The sequence below is a fragment of the Sander lucioperca genome, chromosome 7 (genome assembly GCF_008315115.2).
Source record: "Sander lucioperca isolate FBNREF2018 chromosome 7, SLUC_FBN_1.2, whole genome shotgun sequence".
Taxonomy (NCBI): Eukaryota; Metazoa; Chordata; class Actinopteri; order Perciformes; family Percidae; genus Sander; species Sander lucioperca.
The window spans coordinates 10,582,718-10,601,056 of record NC_050179.1 but is presented as its reverse complement, the minus strand read 5'-3'; the positions used below and the strand labels follow the sequence as shown (position 1 = coordinate 10,601,056).

Sequence of the window (18,339 nt, the reverse complement as noted above, 5' to 3'; positions counted from 1 at the left end):
CCTCATACTACGATTGGCATCTAAGCCATTTTTTCAGTGCCTGCTTAAAACCTCCTAAACTTCTGATCATCTTTAGATTTCCTGGCAACCTGTTCCACAGGCTTGTTGCTACATACAAAAAGGACTCCTTACCTAAATTACTCTTAAATCTAGGAGGAACAAAATCAGTAGAACTTCCCCTGGTGGAGTGGCTGTGGACATCTCCTACTCTGTTAAAATAATTGATTAAATATTTGGGGACAACCCCATACACAGTCCTATGAACCATGCACAGGTGAATCTGAGAGACTCGATCTTCAACTTTTAACCACCCAATAGTCTCAAAATGAGAAGTATCAAGATGAGATTGCATGGGGAGGTTCAGAATAAGCCTCACAATCTTATTTTGAGCAGTCTGAAGCCTATGTTTCAGATGCTGTAAGACACCTTTATACCATGAGCAGCATGCATAGTCAAAATAAGGCTGAATTAGAGCACTTGCCAGAGTTAACATTGCGTTCTTGTCCAAAAATCTTGAGATTCTTGCCAAGAAACGTACTCTTTGATTCACTTTGGCAAGTACCTTTTGCGCTTGACCCACTCCAGTCAAGTGGCAGTCCAGCACACAACCTAGGTAAGTAACCGAGTCCTTTACATTAATCACATTATCTCCAACTAAAACCTTAAAACCCGGGGATCTTTTCAGTTTTATCTTTGACCCAAACAGTATGGCTTCCGTTTTCCCTAGGTGAAGCGATAGCCTATTGTCAGACATCCACCTGCTGAAATTCAATAATTCTACACTAAGAGTTCTTTCGACTATGTTCTTATCTTTATGAGAAACCAATAATGTAGAATCATCTGCATATAAAAAAAGTTCACATGAACATACAGACTTAAGGTCATTAATATATAGAAGGAAAAAAAGTGGACCCAAGACACTCCCTTGTGGGACCCCACAGTCTATGCATAGTGGTTGAGACATTGTTCCCCCAATATCCACCACCTGCTTCCTATCCTTCAAATAAGACCTCACCCATCTGACTGCTAAGTCATTAAAACCAATGGCTTTTAATTTGCGTACCAAAATGCCATGGTCAACGGTATCAAAGGCCTTCTGTAGGTCTAACATGACCATACCACAAAAATGCCATTTATCTACCTCCCTCCTAATGTAGTCAGTTAGATACAGTAAACAAGTGTCAGTGGAGTGTGACTTACGAAAGCCAGACTAAAACTCAGAGTAGATTGTGTGATACTAGATACTTGTCAATCTGTTCAAAAATAATCTTTTCCATTATCTTTGACAGACTACACAGTATAGAAACAGGTCTATAGTTTCCATGGTCTAATTTACTCCCTTTCTTATAAAGTGGAATCACTCTGGCAAGCTTAAAATCATTGGGGAAATGTCCTTGCTCTATAGACATGTTAATGATATGAGTGATACATGGGGTGATAACCTCAGCAGCATCTCTTAAAAATCTAGAAGGAATATTGTCAAAGCCAGTGGCTTTCGAGCTATTTAAATTTTTAAGTTTCTCAAGTACAACTGCCTCTGACACCTTTTCAAAAGAAAAGCCATCTGCTTTAACCGCTTGCTGAGAATAAAAGTCAAGGATGTGACTTTCACCATACTGCCCTGACTGCTCAGGTAGCTTTTCCACCAGTTTACTAGCAACTGATGAGAAGTAGTTGTTAAAACTATCTGCCACTGTCACCTTTTCTGCTGTAACTTTATTCCCCAGATCAAGAGTTATGCTACTGGTTTTTGTTTTCAACCTGTTGCTGTAGCCAAGCTGCTTGAGGGACTTCCATAATTTACGTGAATCATTTCTATATTCCACAATTTTCTCATTGAAATAGGCCTTTTTAGCATACGCCACTAATCTATTAACTTCATTTCTCACCTTTTTGTACTCTGCCCAATTCTGATCATCCTTATTTCTCCTGAATGTGTCATACTTCTTGTTTCTCATCCTAATTGCCTCAAGAATATCATCATTTATCCAGGGTTCTGTCCTCTGTTTAATTCTTACTACTTTAAATGGAGCTAGTTTGTCTACAACTTCTAAAAACATACATTTAAAAGAGCACCATGCTTTATCAACATCCATACATTGCAACACAACAGACCAGTTTATTAGATTCAAGCAATTATCAAGTGCTTCTTTGCTATACCTTTTCAGCGACCTGATTCTTATAGAGCTATGGCAATTGAGCACTGCTTTCTTTATCTTTCGAGTACAGAAAACAATAGAATGATCACTCAATCCATAATTAATTACCCCACTTTCTGCTATTCTAGTCTTTTCTGACACCAGAACAAGTTCAATAATAGTTTGAGTAGAAGAACAGACACGTGTTGGTTCTTTAATCAGCTGATGTAAACTAAATGAGCGACAAAAATTCATTAATGCCTTATAGCTGGAAAGATCCGTCTTTCGAGTGTCAGTATTAAAATCTCCTATCATAATAACTTCCGATTTAACAAAGTCCATACACTTTGAACAGACTTCTTCCAGAAGTTCATAAAACATAGTCTGGTCAGGTGGCCTGTAGCATGCTCCAACTAAGATAGGCTTGCTCTTCGGCAACAGAATGTTTAACCAGACCGCTTCTATTTGGTCATTATTCAAGTCCATTCTCTGATTAAAACCAATGTCCACTCTCACATAAACACACACACCTCCACCTTTACGGTTTCGGTCTCTCCTGATTAAAAAATAGTTCTCTATTTCAATTTCGGCATCCTTAATGGAGTCATCCAGCCTCAGTAAAACAAAAAAGTCCCACCTTATTGCTGTTACTGAGGAGACGTATCTCAGTTATTTTTGGGAGAAGGCTTCTGATGTTAAGATGAAGCAGGTGAAGTCCCCTCGTAGAGAGGAATGAGTCCAAATTTGGCTCAACCATGCCGGCATCCTCCAGATCCGCACAGGGCAACCGAACCAAACGGAGCCGCGAGTCCAATCCCCCGGGCCGCGCGCACCCAGCAAGGGACACCGCCGCGTCTCCCAGGCCCAGCTCCGCTCCCTCCACGACTCCACGCCCCCCTCCACCTAGGTCAGCAACACTCATGGACAAATGTTTGCACCCATCGCTGCGTCGACTGGAAGGCCTACATACCATGGCATCTGTCGCACTTTCCATCGCATTCCTAGGTCCAAAGTCGGGCATCGGACCGGGACATTGGTGTATATCCCCAGACAATAGCAGGCACATACAGATGATCAAATCGCCTCCGTTAATTTGCCGAGTCACTCCAGCCTTTAATTTACGCCTGGCTGGGTACCAGCAGGGGTACAGGAACATGTCCAACAAAGTTTTCTTTCCATAATCCCACTGTTTAGTAACTAAATGTTTGTTTGGGTGGACACAGTTGCTTTGTAAGGTCTCATCCGTGCCATTTCTCAGGCCACTGTCAAAGCTATCTCTTATAATTGTGTAAACTAACAACATCACAAGCACTCCAAACTTGCCAGCAGCTGCCATCCTCCCTGGCGTTCGGTCAAAAAAAAGCTGCCTTATAATGTCTTATTTTTTTCGACAACCTCACCTTGTCTAATCCTGGCAGTAAATAATACTATAATAATACTACTATTATTTTTGGACTTACCTGAAAACATCAGCGAAGCCCTGCTGCAATGTTTTCACCTGGTAAGGAATCCCATGTTTCTCACACAGTGCACGGACCAGCGGGGCCACCAGGTGGTAGTTGTGGCGCGGCATTGTTGGAAACAAACTCCAGAGACAAAAGGAACAGAAGGCATCCATCAGCATAGCATAAAACATGTCTCAACAATTGTGTTTTAAATTTAAATAAATAATAACAATAACAACAACAAAGAAAATACTGTTCAGTACAGTGAAGCATGTTTCACAAACTACCGAACAGTTGTATCTTCTTCCTGTCTTCCCTTTAAAGTTTGAGTTTACTGAATTCATGCTCACAGTTAATAACTGAATGAAAAGCAGAGTAAAGCATCAGTTTAAAACATAAAAAATCTGGCCCTGTAAATATAAATAAATGTTATTTATTGAAGGCTCTGAGAACTAATTTTCTCAATCATCTTACTACGAGTGAAGGTGTCTGACATGAACACACTATTTTCTGGCAAAAGTGAGAACTATTTTATTTTGATTTTCACATGAGCGATTTTCTGTATTTGTCCAGATGAAGCAGATTTGACTGATGTGTTTTTGAGTGTTAGACTCTTAATAAATTATAACTAACAATGTTTTTTTTCCCAAAAAATTGGATTGATCCACACTGTTCTGCATACATTTCTAATGTAATGGGAAATTTGAAATCAAGGTTATTAAAATCATCTGCTATACTGTATAATGTTCATGCTGAGCCCGTCTCGAGTCGCTATTCTCTGGACTTGTGACTCGACTTGGACTCATGTGCTAATGACTTGGACTTAGACTCTGACTCAAGGATTTATGAAATCGAACTTGAGCATTAAAGAAATAGGACTCGGAAGTTTGATGAAGTTTCTGACTACTTTTATGTGTCTATAGGCAGTGATGGAGTACAAGCTGGATCCTTGATTTTTTCATTGAAAATGTTTGGATTGGATCTCCCTGGAATTAAAAATTTCAGAGATGGGGCGGCCTCTAGCTCACCCAGTAAGAGCGTTCGCCCCATGTTGGCTGAGTCCTGCAGCGGCGCAGGGTTCGAATCCGACCAGCTGCCCTTTGCTGCGTGTCATCCCCCATCTCTCTCCCCCTTTCATGTCTATCCACTTTCAAAAATAAAGGGAAAAGCCCCAAAAAATAATCTTAAAAATTTCAGAGACGTTTGATGGACTTTAACTGCCTTTTGTATCTACATAATTATTATTTCTCACATCAATTTGCGGAGCTTTGTGTCTGTTTTTTCCTACAAACATTTGAACTGGTAAACATGTTCTCCTTAGACTCAACCATTCACTCACTGGTGTTCGATTTGAAAGTTGAGGTGTCCGCTGAACCAGTCGTTGAAGAGGGACTGCTTTATATTACAGGTGGCTTGTAACTAAAGTAGAGGACAAGACAAAAGATGAGGTTACACATGAGCAGCACAGTGGCTGACTGTGGACTGTTTCATAATAAACCAGGTACCTGCATGGACAGCCAGTCCTGGTTCTTCTCGTGGTCGATGTCCATGGGCAGATGATTCATCTGAGTCACCCACACAAACCCGTGACTCTCCAAAATCCTGTCATTCATAACAACACAACACCTTGATCTTGATCTTTATAAAGGGTTTGTACATTGAAACAAATGGGGCTATTTAAGTTAGTATGTAAGTAATTTATGATTGAACTTTTAGATTGCCAGATTCACTGATGTTAATCCCTCTCCATCATAACTTTTTTTTATTCAGCACTTTACTGTAAGTTGTAGTGATAATGACTGCGTATCCTTGTGTGAGAGAGCGATATGTGAAAGTGTGTGTGTGTGTGTGTGTGTGTGTGTGTGTGTGTGTGTGTGTGTGTGTGTGTGTGGTTTGATGGCAGTATACCATTATGGTACTGTAAGTGTGTGTCAGGATTGTTACCTGATGAAGCTGATGAACACCACTGAGCCAAACAGGCCAAACATGGGTATAGAACAGCACAGGTAGCGCAGGTAGTAAGACAAGGACCAAGCCAGATCCTTCACATGAAAGGAAGGTTAATATGACTCCCTGAAACTCATCTCTTATTTTCATTTAGCCTACATGTGACCTGACAAATCTTAAAGGGGTGATAGAATGATTATATAGGGTATTTCACACTGTTCCTTAAGGCTTCTCCGGGAACCATCACCTTATCGTGGTGGAGAAGTTTGTGTGTCCCTATGAATCTGAGGGCTGTGTTGTCTGGAGCTTTGTGCTCCTGGTAGGGTCTCCCGTGGCAAAGTGGTCTCAGGTGAGGGGCCAGACAAAGAATGGTTGAAAAACCCTGAGTGAACAAGGAAGAGATAGAGTGACCCTGCCCGGAGGCAGATGGAGGGCCTGTCAGCGAGCGCCTGGTGGCCCGGCCGGGCACAGCCCGAAAAAGCTATGTGGCACCTCTCTCTCCATCCCATGGGCCCACCACCTGTGGGAGGAACCGCTGGGGTCGGGTGCGCTGCCACATGGGTGGCGGTGAAGGTCAGGGGCCTCGACGGACCAGACCCGGGTGGCAGAGGCTGGCTCTGGGGACGTGCAATGTCACCTCTCTGTGGGGGAAGGTGCCGGAACTTGTGCAGGAGGTGGAGCACTACCAGTTGGATCTGGTGGGGCTTACCTCTACGCACAGTCTCGGTTCTGGAACCATACTCCAGGATAGGGGTTGGACTCTTCTTCTCCAGAGTTTCCCAGGGTGTGAGGTGCCGGGCGGGTGTGGGGATACTCACGAGCCCCCGGCTGAGTGCCGCTACGTTGGAGTTTACCCCGGTGGACGAGAGGGTTGTCTCCCTACGCCTGCGGGTTGTGGGGGGGACGGGACTCTGACTGTTGTTTGTACATATGCACCAAACAAGAGTTCGGAGTATTTGGCCTTCTTGGAGACCTTGAATGGAGTCCTGTATGGGGCTCTAGTGGGGGACTCTATAGTTCTGCTGGGGGACTTCAACGCGCACGTGGGCAATGATGGAGATACATGGAGAGGCGTGATTGGGAGGAACGACCTCCCTGATCTAAACCAGAGTGGTTGTCTGTTGTTGGACTTCTGTGCTAGTCAGTGTCTGCTGCGGCGGGGAGCTGTGGTCTTAAGCCTGGTTCACACGGGACGATTTTAAAATTGTCGGCCGATTTTCCAATCCTGAGAGACCCCACACACGGCGATAAAAAATCACGGGTCTAACAGTTTTGGTCGTACAGTGTGTGGTGCGCAGCACACGGCAAAATCAACACATCACACACGAACCGATTTGACTCCCGAGCATTCCCAGGTCAGACGGGAAATCTCGCAAAATCCCTCGAGATCAAACGTGACTTCAGAGTAAACAATCATGGCGGACGAAGAGGATGCAGTGGCGATAGTTTGTAGTTTGTTTTTAACCGAAAAAAAATGTTATCAAAAGAAATATTACTTGCTATACTTATCTCCGACGTCCACCGGACTTTCTGGTGCGCCATGCCGCCGGCTGTTTTGATTTTGTTTCCCGGTGCTTTCCTCACCACCTCGTCACCTCGCTTTCTGATTGGCTACACGCCACAGTCCACAGGCTGCGTGCTCGTTTGTCCCCGGGGGACACCACACACGAGGAGAAATCGGGCCAAATAAATCCAACATGTTGGATATCCCCGATTTGAGATCGGAGCGGTCCCGACGTCCTTCCGAGCAGACGAGAGCAGTCTTAACACACCACACACGGAAGGAATATCTGATCAGATTATTTTACGATAATCGGAGCATCCTTAAGATTGTCGGAAGGGGTGAATCGGGGCTAAAATCGGACTAATTATCCTGCCGTGTGAACCAGGCTTTAGGGTCTTAGGTACCTCAAGGGGCGGTAACCCACGAACACCGTGGTGGACACCGGTGGTCAGGGAAGCCGTCCGACTGAAGAAGGAGTCTTTCCGGGATATGTTATCCCAGAGGACTCCGGAGGCAGTTGCAAGGTACCGAAGGGCCCGAAGGGCTGCAGCCTCTGTCGTGAAAGAGGCAAAGCAGCGGGTGTGGGATAGGTTAAGAGAAGACATGGAGAAGGACTTTCGGTCGGCACCAAGGTGCTTCTGGAAAACCGTTCGCCACCTCAGGAGGGGGAAGCGGGGAACCATCCAAGCTGTGTACAGTAAGGATGGGACGCTGTTGACCTCAACTGAGGAGGTAATAGGGCGGTGGAAGGAGCACTTACTCCTAAATCCAGCAAATACGCTCTCTATGGTAGAGACAGAGCTGGAGGAAGTTAAACAACTCCACAGTGGCAAAGCCCCAGGGATTGATGAAATCCGTCAAGAATTGCTTAAAGCTCTGGGTGTGGAGGGGTTGTCTTGGTTGACACGCCTCTTCAACATTGCGTGGAAGTCTGGGATGGTGCCTAAGGAGTGGCAGACCGGGGTGGTGGTTCCCCTGTTTAAAACGGGGGATCAGAGGGTGTGTGCCATGCATTACAGGGGTATCACACTTCTCAGCCTCCCTGGTAAAGTCTACTCCAAGGTGCTGGAAAGGAGGGTTCGGCCAATAGTCGAACCTCGGGTTGAAGAGGAACAATGCGGATTCCGTCCTGGTCGTGGAACAACGGACCAGATCTTTACTCTCGCAAGGATCCTGGAGGGAGCCTGGGAGTATGCCCAGCCTACATGTGTTTTGTGGATCTGGAGAAGGTGTATGACCGGATCCCCCGGGAGATACTGTGGGAGGTGCTGCGGGAGTATGGGGTGAGGGGGTCCCTTCTCAAGGCCATCCAATCTCTGTACGCCCAAAGCGAGAGCTGTGTCCGGGTTCTCGGCAGTAAGTCGGACTCGTTTCAGATGAGGGTTGGCCTCCGCCAGGGCTGCGCTTTGTCACCAATCCTGTTTGTAGTATTTATGGACAGGATATCGAGGCGTAGTCGGGGTGGGGAGGGGTTGCAGTTCGGTGGGCTGGGGATCTCATCGCTGCTTTTTTTTTTTTCCAAATGATGCCTGTTTCTTGTACAGTAATAGCGTTACTGAAGGCTAGCTCTAGCGCCATAGTTACGTTACTCCAAGCTTCTTCCCTTGTGAACACCTCCGCTCTTCACACACTACGCTCCGATCCGTTTACCTATTCCTGCTACAACTGAATTCCCGCGGGACTTCAGCGCAAGACTACAGCCAGCCTCCTGTAACACTGTTACTTTACAAGACACAGGCATCATTTGGCCCGTTTCCATGTAGTTACATAGTCACTGATATGATCATAACCACTACAGTGCTCAATTACCTATTTTTGAGGGAGAATTAAACTTTTTTCACCGCAAACATTTCGCCGCGAAATGTTTGAACTGTCCTCTGGAGGACATCCACCAGACCAGCGGGCGCCCGTGGATTGTTGTCGGCCGCGGCAGGCGGGGAAGGCTGGGAGGGAGTAGAAGGATGCCGGTCTGGCCTGCTAGCCTGGCTAAGGCAACTAACACACAGTTCGCCACTGCAGAGACTACTATTCACCAACGGCAGATGTATCGCACACAAAATGGATATATATGCTACAAATACACAGGGAAGTGCTGCTTGATGATTATTACTGAAGCCTGGCTGAACACACTCACTCATCCCAGACGGCAGCTAGCAGCTAACAGGGTAAGTGAATTTAAACACTGAGTTGAAAACGCATCTTGTTGTCATGTAAGGGCCCTGTTCATGTTGCACAGACATTTTAATTGCATTTTGTGTCTGTTAAAGAGGCACAAAGGCACTCTTTATGATATACCCCCAAAACTGCTGTTTTAGCTAAGTGGGAGCTCTCGGCATTAGCTGCAGCAGCTCCAGTTAGCTAGCACCGATTCGGCTCGTTTTTTTGCTATCGACAGTACTCACATACTTATAGCGATCAAGATTAACGTAAAAATGGCCCGGAGTTCTCCTTTAATGTAGCTCGGGAAAGGGAAGTTTGGGGTCCCCTGCTGGAGCTGCTCCCCCCGCGACCCGATACCGGATAAGCAGATGAAGATGGATGGATGGATTAAAGTCTCCAAATAGGGTATGTAACATTGGTTGTGCTGAAAATGGCCCGGGTGCTGTTCTATGCACCCTAATGCAACCCTGTGAAATAGCCCTGGATTGAAACGAGAGGTTTTCTCTCTTAAATGGTATACTCATGAATATTTAGATGAGCTGCGCGCTGATTGGTTGGTTTACAACGAGCGACATACACACACACACACACACAGCCCCACCCCTCTTTACAACGAGCTGAGCGAAGCTGCAGAGGCTCCAGTGTTGCCAACTTAGCGACTTAGATTTAGCGACTTTTCAGACCCCCTTAGCGACTTTTTTTTTTTTAAAGCGACTAACTCCGGATTTCCACTGAATGCAGAACGTCTGCAGAGCGGCTCCATGCTCCACCGTACGTCAATACCCACTAGGTCCGGATTTGTTGTGGCACGGCTGCGGCCATGTAGTCACTAGGACCCACAAGATCTCGCGAATTCACGTAGAATAGAACCACAAAGCCAACAACAGTTTATTTCCATCCAGAGGAGTAGAGGGGAAACAACTCTGTGCTGTGTTTTTAAGGTGTAGTGCAGAGAAATATGATCCGCCATGAGCACGGTGTATTTTATTTTGAAAATGAACCGGATGTTTATTTTTTTTCTGTGCTCGACTTCCTGTCCCGCACTATCTGCCGTATGCTGAATTGCTGTGGAGCTCTCCAGCGTCCGGCAAAAATAGAAGCTCTGCGTATCTGCTCCGGAGGGCTGCGGACCGCCGGAGCTGTGCTGGAGTCGGAACGCAGCCGTTCTGCAGTCAGTGGAAATACACACATTGACTTTAATGGAAACCTAATGACTCCGCCGCCGTTCCGGAGCAGATCCGCAGCCGTTACGCATCCGGTGGAAATTGGGGGTAAGACAAATCTGGTGACTTTCTGTAGAAAAGACGCCAGTATTGTCCGGCGAGCACGCAAAAGGTATTTCTCTCTTGTGTCCGCCAAAACAGTCACTTCTTTCCTCTGTTCTGTTACTGAGGAGCAGCCCCTCCCCTCTCTGCTTTCTCCTATATACAGCAGCACTGATCAGAAGGGGAGACAGCGAGTCAGCGAGCTTGTTACACCCGCAATCTCTTGTGGAGTATTATAACTTCGAAAAACCACAGGTTCCAGTTAATCTTATAATGGATATGTGTGTTGAGTTATTTAAACAAACGATCTGGGAAATAAAGGGCTCTTGTCTGCGAGTCTCCTGATAGAGCTCCAGCCAGCTCACAGCGGGGTCTGTGAAGGTGGATGGGCCAGGCGGCAAGCCATCGACCCCGGCAATAGGATTGGGCATCGAGAACCGATTCCTACTTGGAATCATTTCAAAAATTACGAATCCAGTAGAATCGTTTCTTTATTGGAATCGCTTGGAATTGTTTAGAGGATTTGGTTTCAAATTTGATCATTGCTTCCCAATTTAATATGCGCAAGTTTTGGTTTCCGTAGTGGCCAGGCGCTTGTTGTGTTGCAGCCTTGGAGCACAGTAAGCAGCGCTCTAGTGTGGCTTTATTTTACATTGAAAAAGCTGTAAAACTGCAAACCACCACTGAATCAAAATTAAACTTTCCTCTTATTTGTGAAAATAGGCATGTGACCTGTTTCAACTGCACCCCTCAAAGAATCGGAATCGAGAATCGATAACAACCGGAATCAAAAGGAAGAATCGGAATTGGAATCAGAATTGTTAAAATCCAAACAATGCCCAACCCTACCCAGCAGGCACCCACCGGCTGTCACGTCAGACTGTGGAGCATCTGAACTCTGACACAGTCGAACCAAATTTGCAATTAGCCATCAATTTTTGTAAAACAGCCCATATTTGGGCTCTACATAGTTGATTTCTCGCATAAAAAAGTCTCAGAAATGAATTTAGTAATGAAATAGCAGACGAACAATGTATAAAGTGTCTAAGACCTGCGCAACCAACCTTCAGAACACCAGCTGGTCTCAGACCAGTGGTTTGTATGTAAATTTTGGGGTGTGACAAAGGTACAGACTAGAGCCAAATAAGGTACAGCCAGCTGAGTTTATGTCAACTACTGGCTTTGTTGAGATTCGCCCATTTTCAGTGGCAGTTGCAAATTGTGAGATTTGCATAGGAAAGAGGTGTCAATGGGACTTTGAGGTTCTATGTATGCCTATTTTACGTCGTAATTCAACTATGACAAGGTAAACTCGGTTTTACATTCTATCACCCCTTTAATATAATCTGCACTGTAACACTCAGAAGATGGCATCTTACCACCCACTTGCGGCGGGAAATCATGGTGTGTATTATTTGAATGTTGAAGTAAACTGGAATGAGAAGCGGTGGTCCAACTAAAAGAGGGAAAAGAAAACCATTATTCCTGTAAAGTTTTCATAGTTTCACTCTTTTAAATGACTCCAAGAAACATACCGAGAAAGAAGTACTTGTGTTGGTGGTGATAGGGCATATATTTGATCTTTTTTATGCCATACTGCAACAGAGAGAAATAAAGAGTTAGAATTAGCAGTTGGTGAAAGATTTAATACTATATGTTTAAGAGCTGTTTTAGGAAATCAGTTACTTGCCTCCACTGGTTGAGTTGCTCCAACTACGAAGACGTGCAACATGTTGACATCAGGGTCCTTACTGATTATGTTGGGTTTAGCGTGATGCTGGAAATGCCGGTGATTCCACCAGTTGGCAGACGCTCCCTGAAAAAAAAACCTTTAATGTCTGTGCAAAATTTCAGAAATAAATATGATTATGATACGATTGAGAATACCAATTACCTTCAAATGACCAATGACAAACTTGTGCAACAAGTGATTCCAGCTGGACTTCTTGAAGACAGACAGGTGGCCAAAGTCATGCTGCAGCCATCCAGCCTGCAACTACAGAAGATGAAGAGAAACCGGCATTGACTTACAGTTCGTCAACAACAATATGAGATAATGATGTTTGAATCACCTGAGTGGTTGCTAACATGACGGCGCTCAGAAAGGTCAGAGTCCAGCTAGTTCCCCAGACCCAGATGATCAGCCAGGCGAGGGCCTCCAGCAGAAGGATGTGACCCAGATGGAGGCAGAAGAACAAAGGCCGAGCTTGAAACAGACCCTCGCTCTCCACCTGCGCACGTAAAGTATGGAAATCCTGTATGATGGTTGCCTGAGAGCAGAGAAGAAGAAATAGACACGTCCTGTAAAGCTCAAAAGAATCAAAAATAAGGCATTCAGGCAGTTTGAGTTATTTAACAGCATTTAACAGCTAAAGAAACATGAGTGTCCAGATTATCAGATGTGCCTGAACACTGTAAGACTCATGAATAACAGAACTGTAAATGGTCTGACCTACTCCTTTTCCTCAGGTGTTTCTAAACATGGGATCCATCCTGCCATGTTGTCCCACTGACATTAAAGCTGCTACACAAGATATTTTTTATTTGAGGAGTCTGAGACGGAGCTCACATTTTTGTTTCGGTCGTGGCTGGGCTCTGTCGCTGCCAGCTCTCCAATCTGCAGCGGCTTCAGAAACTTTTGCACAAACTTTAAATCTGGATGAAAAGCAGTGAATGCCTCCTGTAAAACAGAAATGAAGGATCCTGTCAGTGACGCAGTAAACAAAAAAATAATAAACATTTGATCAGATGTGGAAGGAGCACTCAACCAATTTACTTTCTTCTGTGTTTAGAAGTACAGAAAATACCCAAGTGTAATAAGTAAAAGTACTGTTTCTGCAGAAATATGGCTCCTTTGAATGATATATTATCAGGTTTTTGATACTGATGCATCAGTGTGTATGCAGCATTTTAATGCTGGTTGAGGCAAAGCTGTCTTTACTACTTCATATAATATTTGTAGTTTAGTTCAGTGGTTCCCAACCTAGGGGCCAGGCCCCTTCAAAGGGTCACAAGATCAATCTGAGGGGTCGTGAGATGATTGCTGGGACAGAAGAAGAAAAAAAATAAAGTTCTGCTACACAGATTTGTATTCGATTGCAGACTTTTCTCTAATATTTTACTTTCTTTTGTAAAATATTGGATATTTTGACCTCTTTGGGGCTCAAACAGTTATTTAAATAAAACCATTTGAAGTATAAATGGAAAATGAAACAACAACTCAGAGACATCTGAAATGTGACAAGTAGGACTAGCTAAACACTGCTTTCTTTTTTTTTTTTTTTTTTTTTTTTTATTGAGTCACAGGCCTTAGGGGCTGGAACCCACTGGCTTAATATTTAACAATGTGCTGGACTTTAAAGTGTAGCATAGTTTCTTATCTACAATCTGAATCTAATCAATATCAACCCTAGCTGTCACATAAATGTAAAAGTACAACATGTTCCTCGGAAATGTGGTGGAGTAGAAGTATCAAGTATACATTAAATGGAAATACTCAAGTAAAGTAAGCCTACCTCAAAAGTTATATTTATATTCAAGATAATAAATAAAATAATTAAAACAATATACCGTGGCATCCTCTCCAGCATAGTGGCTGATGACTCGAATCCCTCCTGGGTGTCTTTTGACCCACTGTGTGATGTTGTAAACCTTTCGATTGATCACCAGCCACTGGTCATTCCGGTTGCAGTGGCTCTGCACCTCCTCCCAGGTGTAGACACCAGCAGCTCGCCCGCTGATCGGCTCTTCTGGCTCAGTCAGCTGGCCTCCACCTCCCATCCTCACTGCGGTCTCTGGCCTGGGTCCACCTGCACACTAAAGGGCCAGTCAGCAACAAACTTTGACACCTGGATGTAAAAGGGAAAAAGAAGTTGCCTCTCTAACAGTGTGCAGTCACAGACTGTGCAGAGGGAGCAGCACTCAGAGGAAGATATTTTAACCTGTTGCTCTCTTTACTTTAACCACCCAGCTGATTGTTTTAACACAAGTGAAGTCAGACAAAGAGCAGAGCAACACCTTCACTAATAATTGAAGATGAAATCTGACAACAAGCTGGGGGCTGTTGGTGAAGCAGGGTGGATTTCCACATGTGAGCATCATTTGTCTGTATCGACATAGGCCTACACCATAGGCGCCGAGTGCACATCCTCATATTATAAAATACTGGAAAGCATCTATATTTAGCCTGCAAGTCTGTTTTGTGCAACTATATTTTTTATTTTTTTTACAGCAGCGCATAAGCAATAGGCTACGTCGCAGATCATGCGGTTGTGTAAAATAGGACATAAAACAGACACATCAAACCACAGACCGTCTATCGATCAATGTTGTGTCTTGGCTGCCGTGCTGTGTTGCCGATGTGTGGAAGAGAGATTCGCTGGATACTGTTCTTGATTATAAAAAGGTTTATTACATCAAAGATTACAGCATCCATTTACAGGTCCTGCAGAACCTGGAGAATACACCGCCAATATGCATCCTAATTCTAGCTTTACATTTCACAGCTTATATGGGATAGCTTAGGTAAAATGTTAGATAACATATGGAACATTCAAGTTGACATAGCATAGGTTAGTGTCCTCTTCAGGGGCTTCCTATAGTTCGTTAACCCCTCAGCATCCAATCCCAGACCTGTCTTAAACATCCCATCGAAATCACGCCACTAAGAGGTTAATTATTACTCCCTGTACTGCCACAGTACCCATAATGAACGTTCTTATTATGACTTAGCACATTTGAGCTTTATACAGACATTAAACCTATAAGTCCATCAGATACTACATCAACGTTAATCGTCTGTATATTAATTAGTTGGACAAAAATCGCAGATAGCGGGCGGAAGGCAGTATAGGCCGCAGGAAGATTAAAAATAGTTCACACTTACAGTATCCAGATTTTAGCTACTCTCCCCGGGTTTCAGTCACATTAACACGCCGGCTCACTTTATTTGCTCTCGTTCCTTTCAGACCCATGTTATATAGTAATCATCCCAAAAAATCATCCAATTGTCTTCCTTAAAATGTTCACGGACTCATTCATCCACTCAAATTCCGAGCCGATCATTCGAGGGTTTCTGGGCCAATCGGTGTACAGTATATCCTGGACTTGCAACATCTTGCTGATGTGCAATAGGCTCAACAAGCAGCTCGTCTGAATATCACACAGTCTCGTGCGCTCACACGGAGACAGTCGCCTCTACAGAATCCTCAATTAGGTTATATCTTTTTACATTATAATGCACCGTGTGTTACAATATTCTATCCATCTATCTATCTATGGTGGAAGTTTAATCTTTTATCTATCTATTTTGCAAATGTTGCAAAGTAGGTGACTACTTTTCTCTACTTTGATGTAAGCACAGGCTGGGGCGATTCTAGGATCAGACCTTTAGGGGGGCTCAGCCCCTAATGAGAATGTGATACAGTCCTTGCAAAAGTGTTAACCCCCCCCCTAACATCCAGCAATTTTAGTTGCTTACGTTTCAATTGTGGTTCTAATCTGCACCGTGAAATTACCAACTTCTTCTCTGGGGACTAAACTTCACAACCGCACTCCTGCTCTCCCTCTGACAGATTAGAGCGAGACTCAGCCAAAGGCACAACCACCTCAGATTTAGGGGGGGCTTGAGCCCCATATAAAGGGTCTAAAATCGGCAATGAGCACGGGCGTAGCCAGTGGCGGTTCTACATTGAATTACACCCAGGGCGAGACCCCCTTTGAGCGCCCCCCCAACAAGATAAGTGAAAGAGAAAATTATATTTCTCAATTGCACAAATCTTTCATTAGAGCATTTGAAAAACACACTTAAGAGAATCCAGTTATTTAACTATTGCAATTACAACAGGAAACACTTTTTAAGGTGAACAATCTCCACAATGAACACAATTCTGCACAAAATATGACAGTATAGGTTATCAGAACTTAAAATAAATATACACTATATACATAAATGTGCCAAATATATACAATAATAAAAAATTTAACAAGATTAATAAATTAATAAAACGGTATACAACAAGCTATATATATATATATATATATATATATCTACAGTCGTGAAAAAATTAGGACAATGACTAACGTGAAACATTGTGTTTTCGTTGTTCCCGATCGTTTACATGCTTAGCTAAATAAACGATAGATGTATTTAGCAAGACAACCAAGGAGATTTAATAATTATGTTGTGCTACTAGCTAGCTAATAACTAGCGCTAGCAGTTAGCCTGCAGTTTCGTGAACAGAGCTCATTCATGGCTTCAGCTCTCATCCACGTTACAAGCTTTACAGCATACAGCCCTCGGATGTATCATAAGAGAGAACCAAGGCGATGTAATCACTATGTCTATAGTAACGTTATGTAGGCATATAACTAGCTATGTATAGATCTTAATACAGCCATGCTAGCTACCCCTGATGTTAGCAACTAGCTAGCTAGCCGATAGCCCGCCAGTTTGGGAAACGCTAATGACGTTACATCCACGTAGCTAACAGACTTTACAGCATAGCTACATACATCCCTCGGATGTATCATAACTTCATAAGATAATACCATGGACGTATTCATAGAACACATGGTGAATTACAATCATTAGCTATATCCATTATTACAGCTAGCTACATGAGCTCGGGAGAACAGTCATGTGAGCGGGCGGGCGCAGTCCCGCGGCTCTGCTTGCGTCCACTATGCGCGTTCATCATGACAAATTTAATAATTCTGGATTTGCTTCTAGTGAATGTTAAAAATGTTAAAAACGTGACGTTTTAAACAAGGACCCTTTCAGTGTTCGAGCTGGTAAGTTGATATACCCAGAAACAAATTATCCGCTGAAATATAGACGTTTCTTTCGCCATGCAAAGTCTATGTGAAAAGTCTTTCTGGGCCATGGGGTGCAGTACCACCGTTATCCGCTAAGCCCATGGTGGCTTTTAGACTCGGCGCTCTTCCTGGGGGCTTGAATTCCCCACACAGTGAAATGATAGATAATAGAAAACTGCTTCGCGGAGCAGAGGATTTTTTTTTTTTTTCAAGTGCTCGTTGCGCCCCCCCATGACTCATAAAATGCCGGCCAGGGCGGCTGCCCGGGTCGCCAATGCCAAAAACCGCCACTGGGCATAGCACAAGATTCAGAACCCTGTTCATTAGGCTTTCTCAATGAGCGCCTCCCCGCATCCACGGTCATTCATTCTGGTATTTTGTGGGCCCTGCAGTCCCCTTCTCCGTCCGACAGACGCCCCTGGTTGTAAAACATGAACATGAGCAGTTGCTAAATGTGCAAATAAGTGTTAATTTACGGTTCATAATGTTTTGCGTTTCCCACATTTAACTGCTAAACATTTCCATAAACTTTGCAAGAAAAAGACAAATATTGGCCAATTTTAGCATATTTGGGGGGACAACATACTTTTACAGATATTAATAAGTATCTTAAATGCCATAAAATGACGTCCCACGGCTGTCGTTTCCAGCGCGAAGGCCCCACAAGCTGTCGTGGCGCTTGGTCGTGCACCTCTTAATTTTTTTAACTGTGCGCCCAACACGGTCGGCTGGGAAGAACTAACCTGACTCCGCCAGATGGATTGTTTCGCATTTGCTCGGCATATCCATCTGGGAACTTTCCGTTGGAGAACTTTTGGGAAGGGGCGAATGATGAGATCAGGAACTTTCTCCAAGTGGCCACTGCATTGGATCCACGCTTTAAAACATAAATTGGATGATTACACCATCTGGGACCAGATCCAGAGAAATCTGATTGAACAGGTGAAATGTCATTCATGCACAACTGTCCTTTTCAGCTATTAAGATCTAAATGCTAATTATGTTCTTTGTAGTCAACAGAGGAAGACGGTGGAGCTGATGGGGACACTATGCAGTCTGAGAAT

At 44.0% G+C, this 18,339-nt stretch overlaps 2 protein-coding genes across 6 annotated transcripts in view; one reads left to right on the top strand and one right to left on the bottom strand.

The window, feature by feature from the left end:
- The window catches only part of LOC116038811 (fatty acid desaturase 2-like), a 16,432-nt gene extending 896 nt beyond the window's left edge, over nucleotides 1-15,536 (bottom strand). The window contains exons 1-12 of one of the 2 annotated variants that reach the window (XM_031283486.2): nucleotides 15,345-15,536; nucleotides 14,030-14,307; nucleotides 13,029-13,139; nucleotides 12,532-12,729; nucleotides 12,354-12,455; nucleotides 12,150-12,275; nucleotides 11,995-12,055; nucleotides 11,839-11,915; nucleotides 5,528-5,625; nucleotides 5,089-5,185; nucleotides 4,923-5,002; nucleotides 3,599-3,724 (exon numbers count right to left, since the gene is read on the bottom strand). In XM_031283486.2, the coding sequence (XP_031139346.2) occupies nucleotides 3,599-3,724; nucleotides 4,923-5,002; nucleotides 5,089-5,185; nucleotides 5,528-5,625; nucleotides 11,839-11,915; nucleotides 11,995-12,055; nucleotides 12,150-12,275; nucleotides 12,354-12,455; nucleotides 12,532-12,729; nucleotides 13,029-13,139; nucleotides 14,030-14,239 (1,286 nt within the window). In that variant the 5' untranslated portion in view covers nucleotides 14,240-14,307; nucleotides 15,345-15,536. The remainder of the gene's footprint in view (nucleotides 1-3,598; nucleotides 3,725-4,922; nucleotides 5,003-5,088; nucleotides 5,186-5,527; nucleotides 5,626-11,838; nucleotides 11,916-11,994; nucleotides 12,056-12,149; nucleotides 12,276-12,353; nucleotides 12,456-12,531; nucleotides 12,730-13,028; nucleotides 13,140-14,029; nucleotides 14,308-15,344) is intronic. The other variant, XM_031283487.2, reaches the window with a different exon arrangement.
- The window catches only part of eps8l2 (EPS8 like 2), a 68,385-nt gene that overhangs the window by 33,842 nt on the left and 16,204 nt on the right, over nucleotides 1-18,339 (top strand). The gene's annotated exons all lie outside the window — the stretch shown is intronic.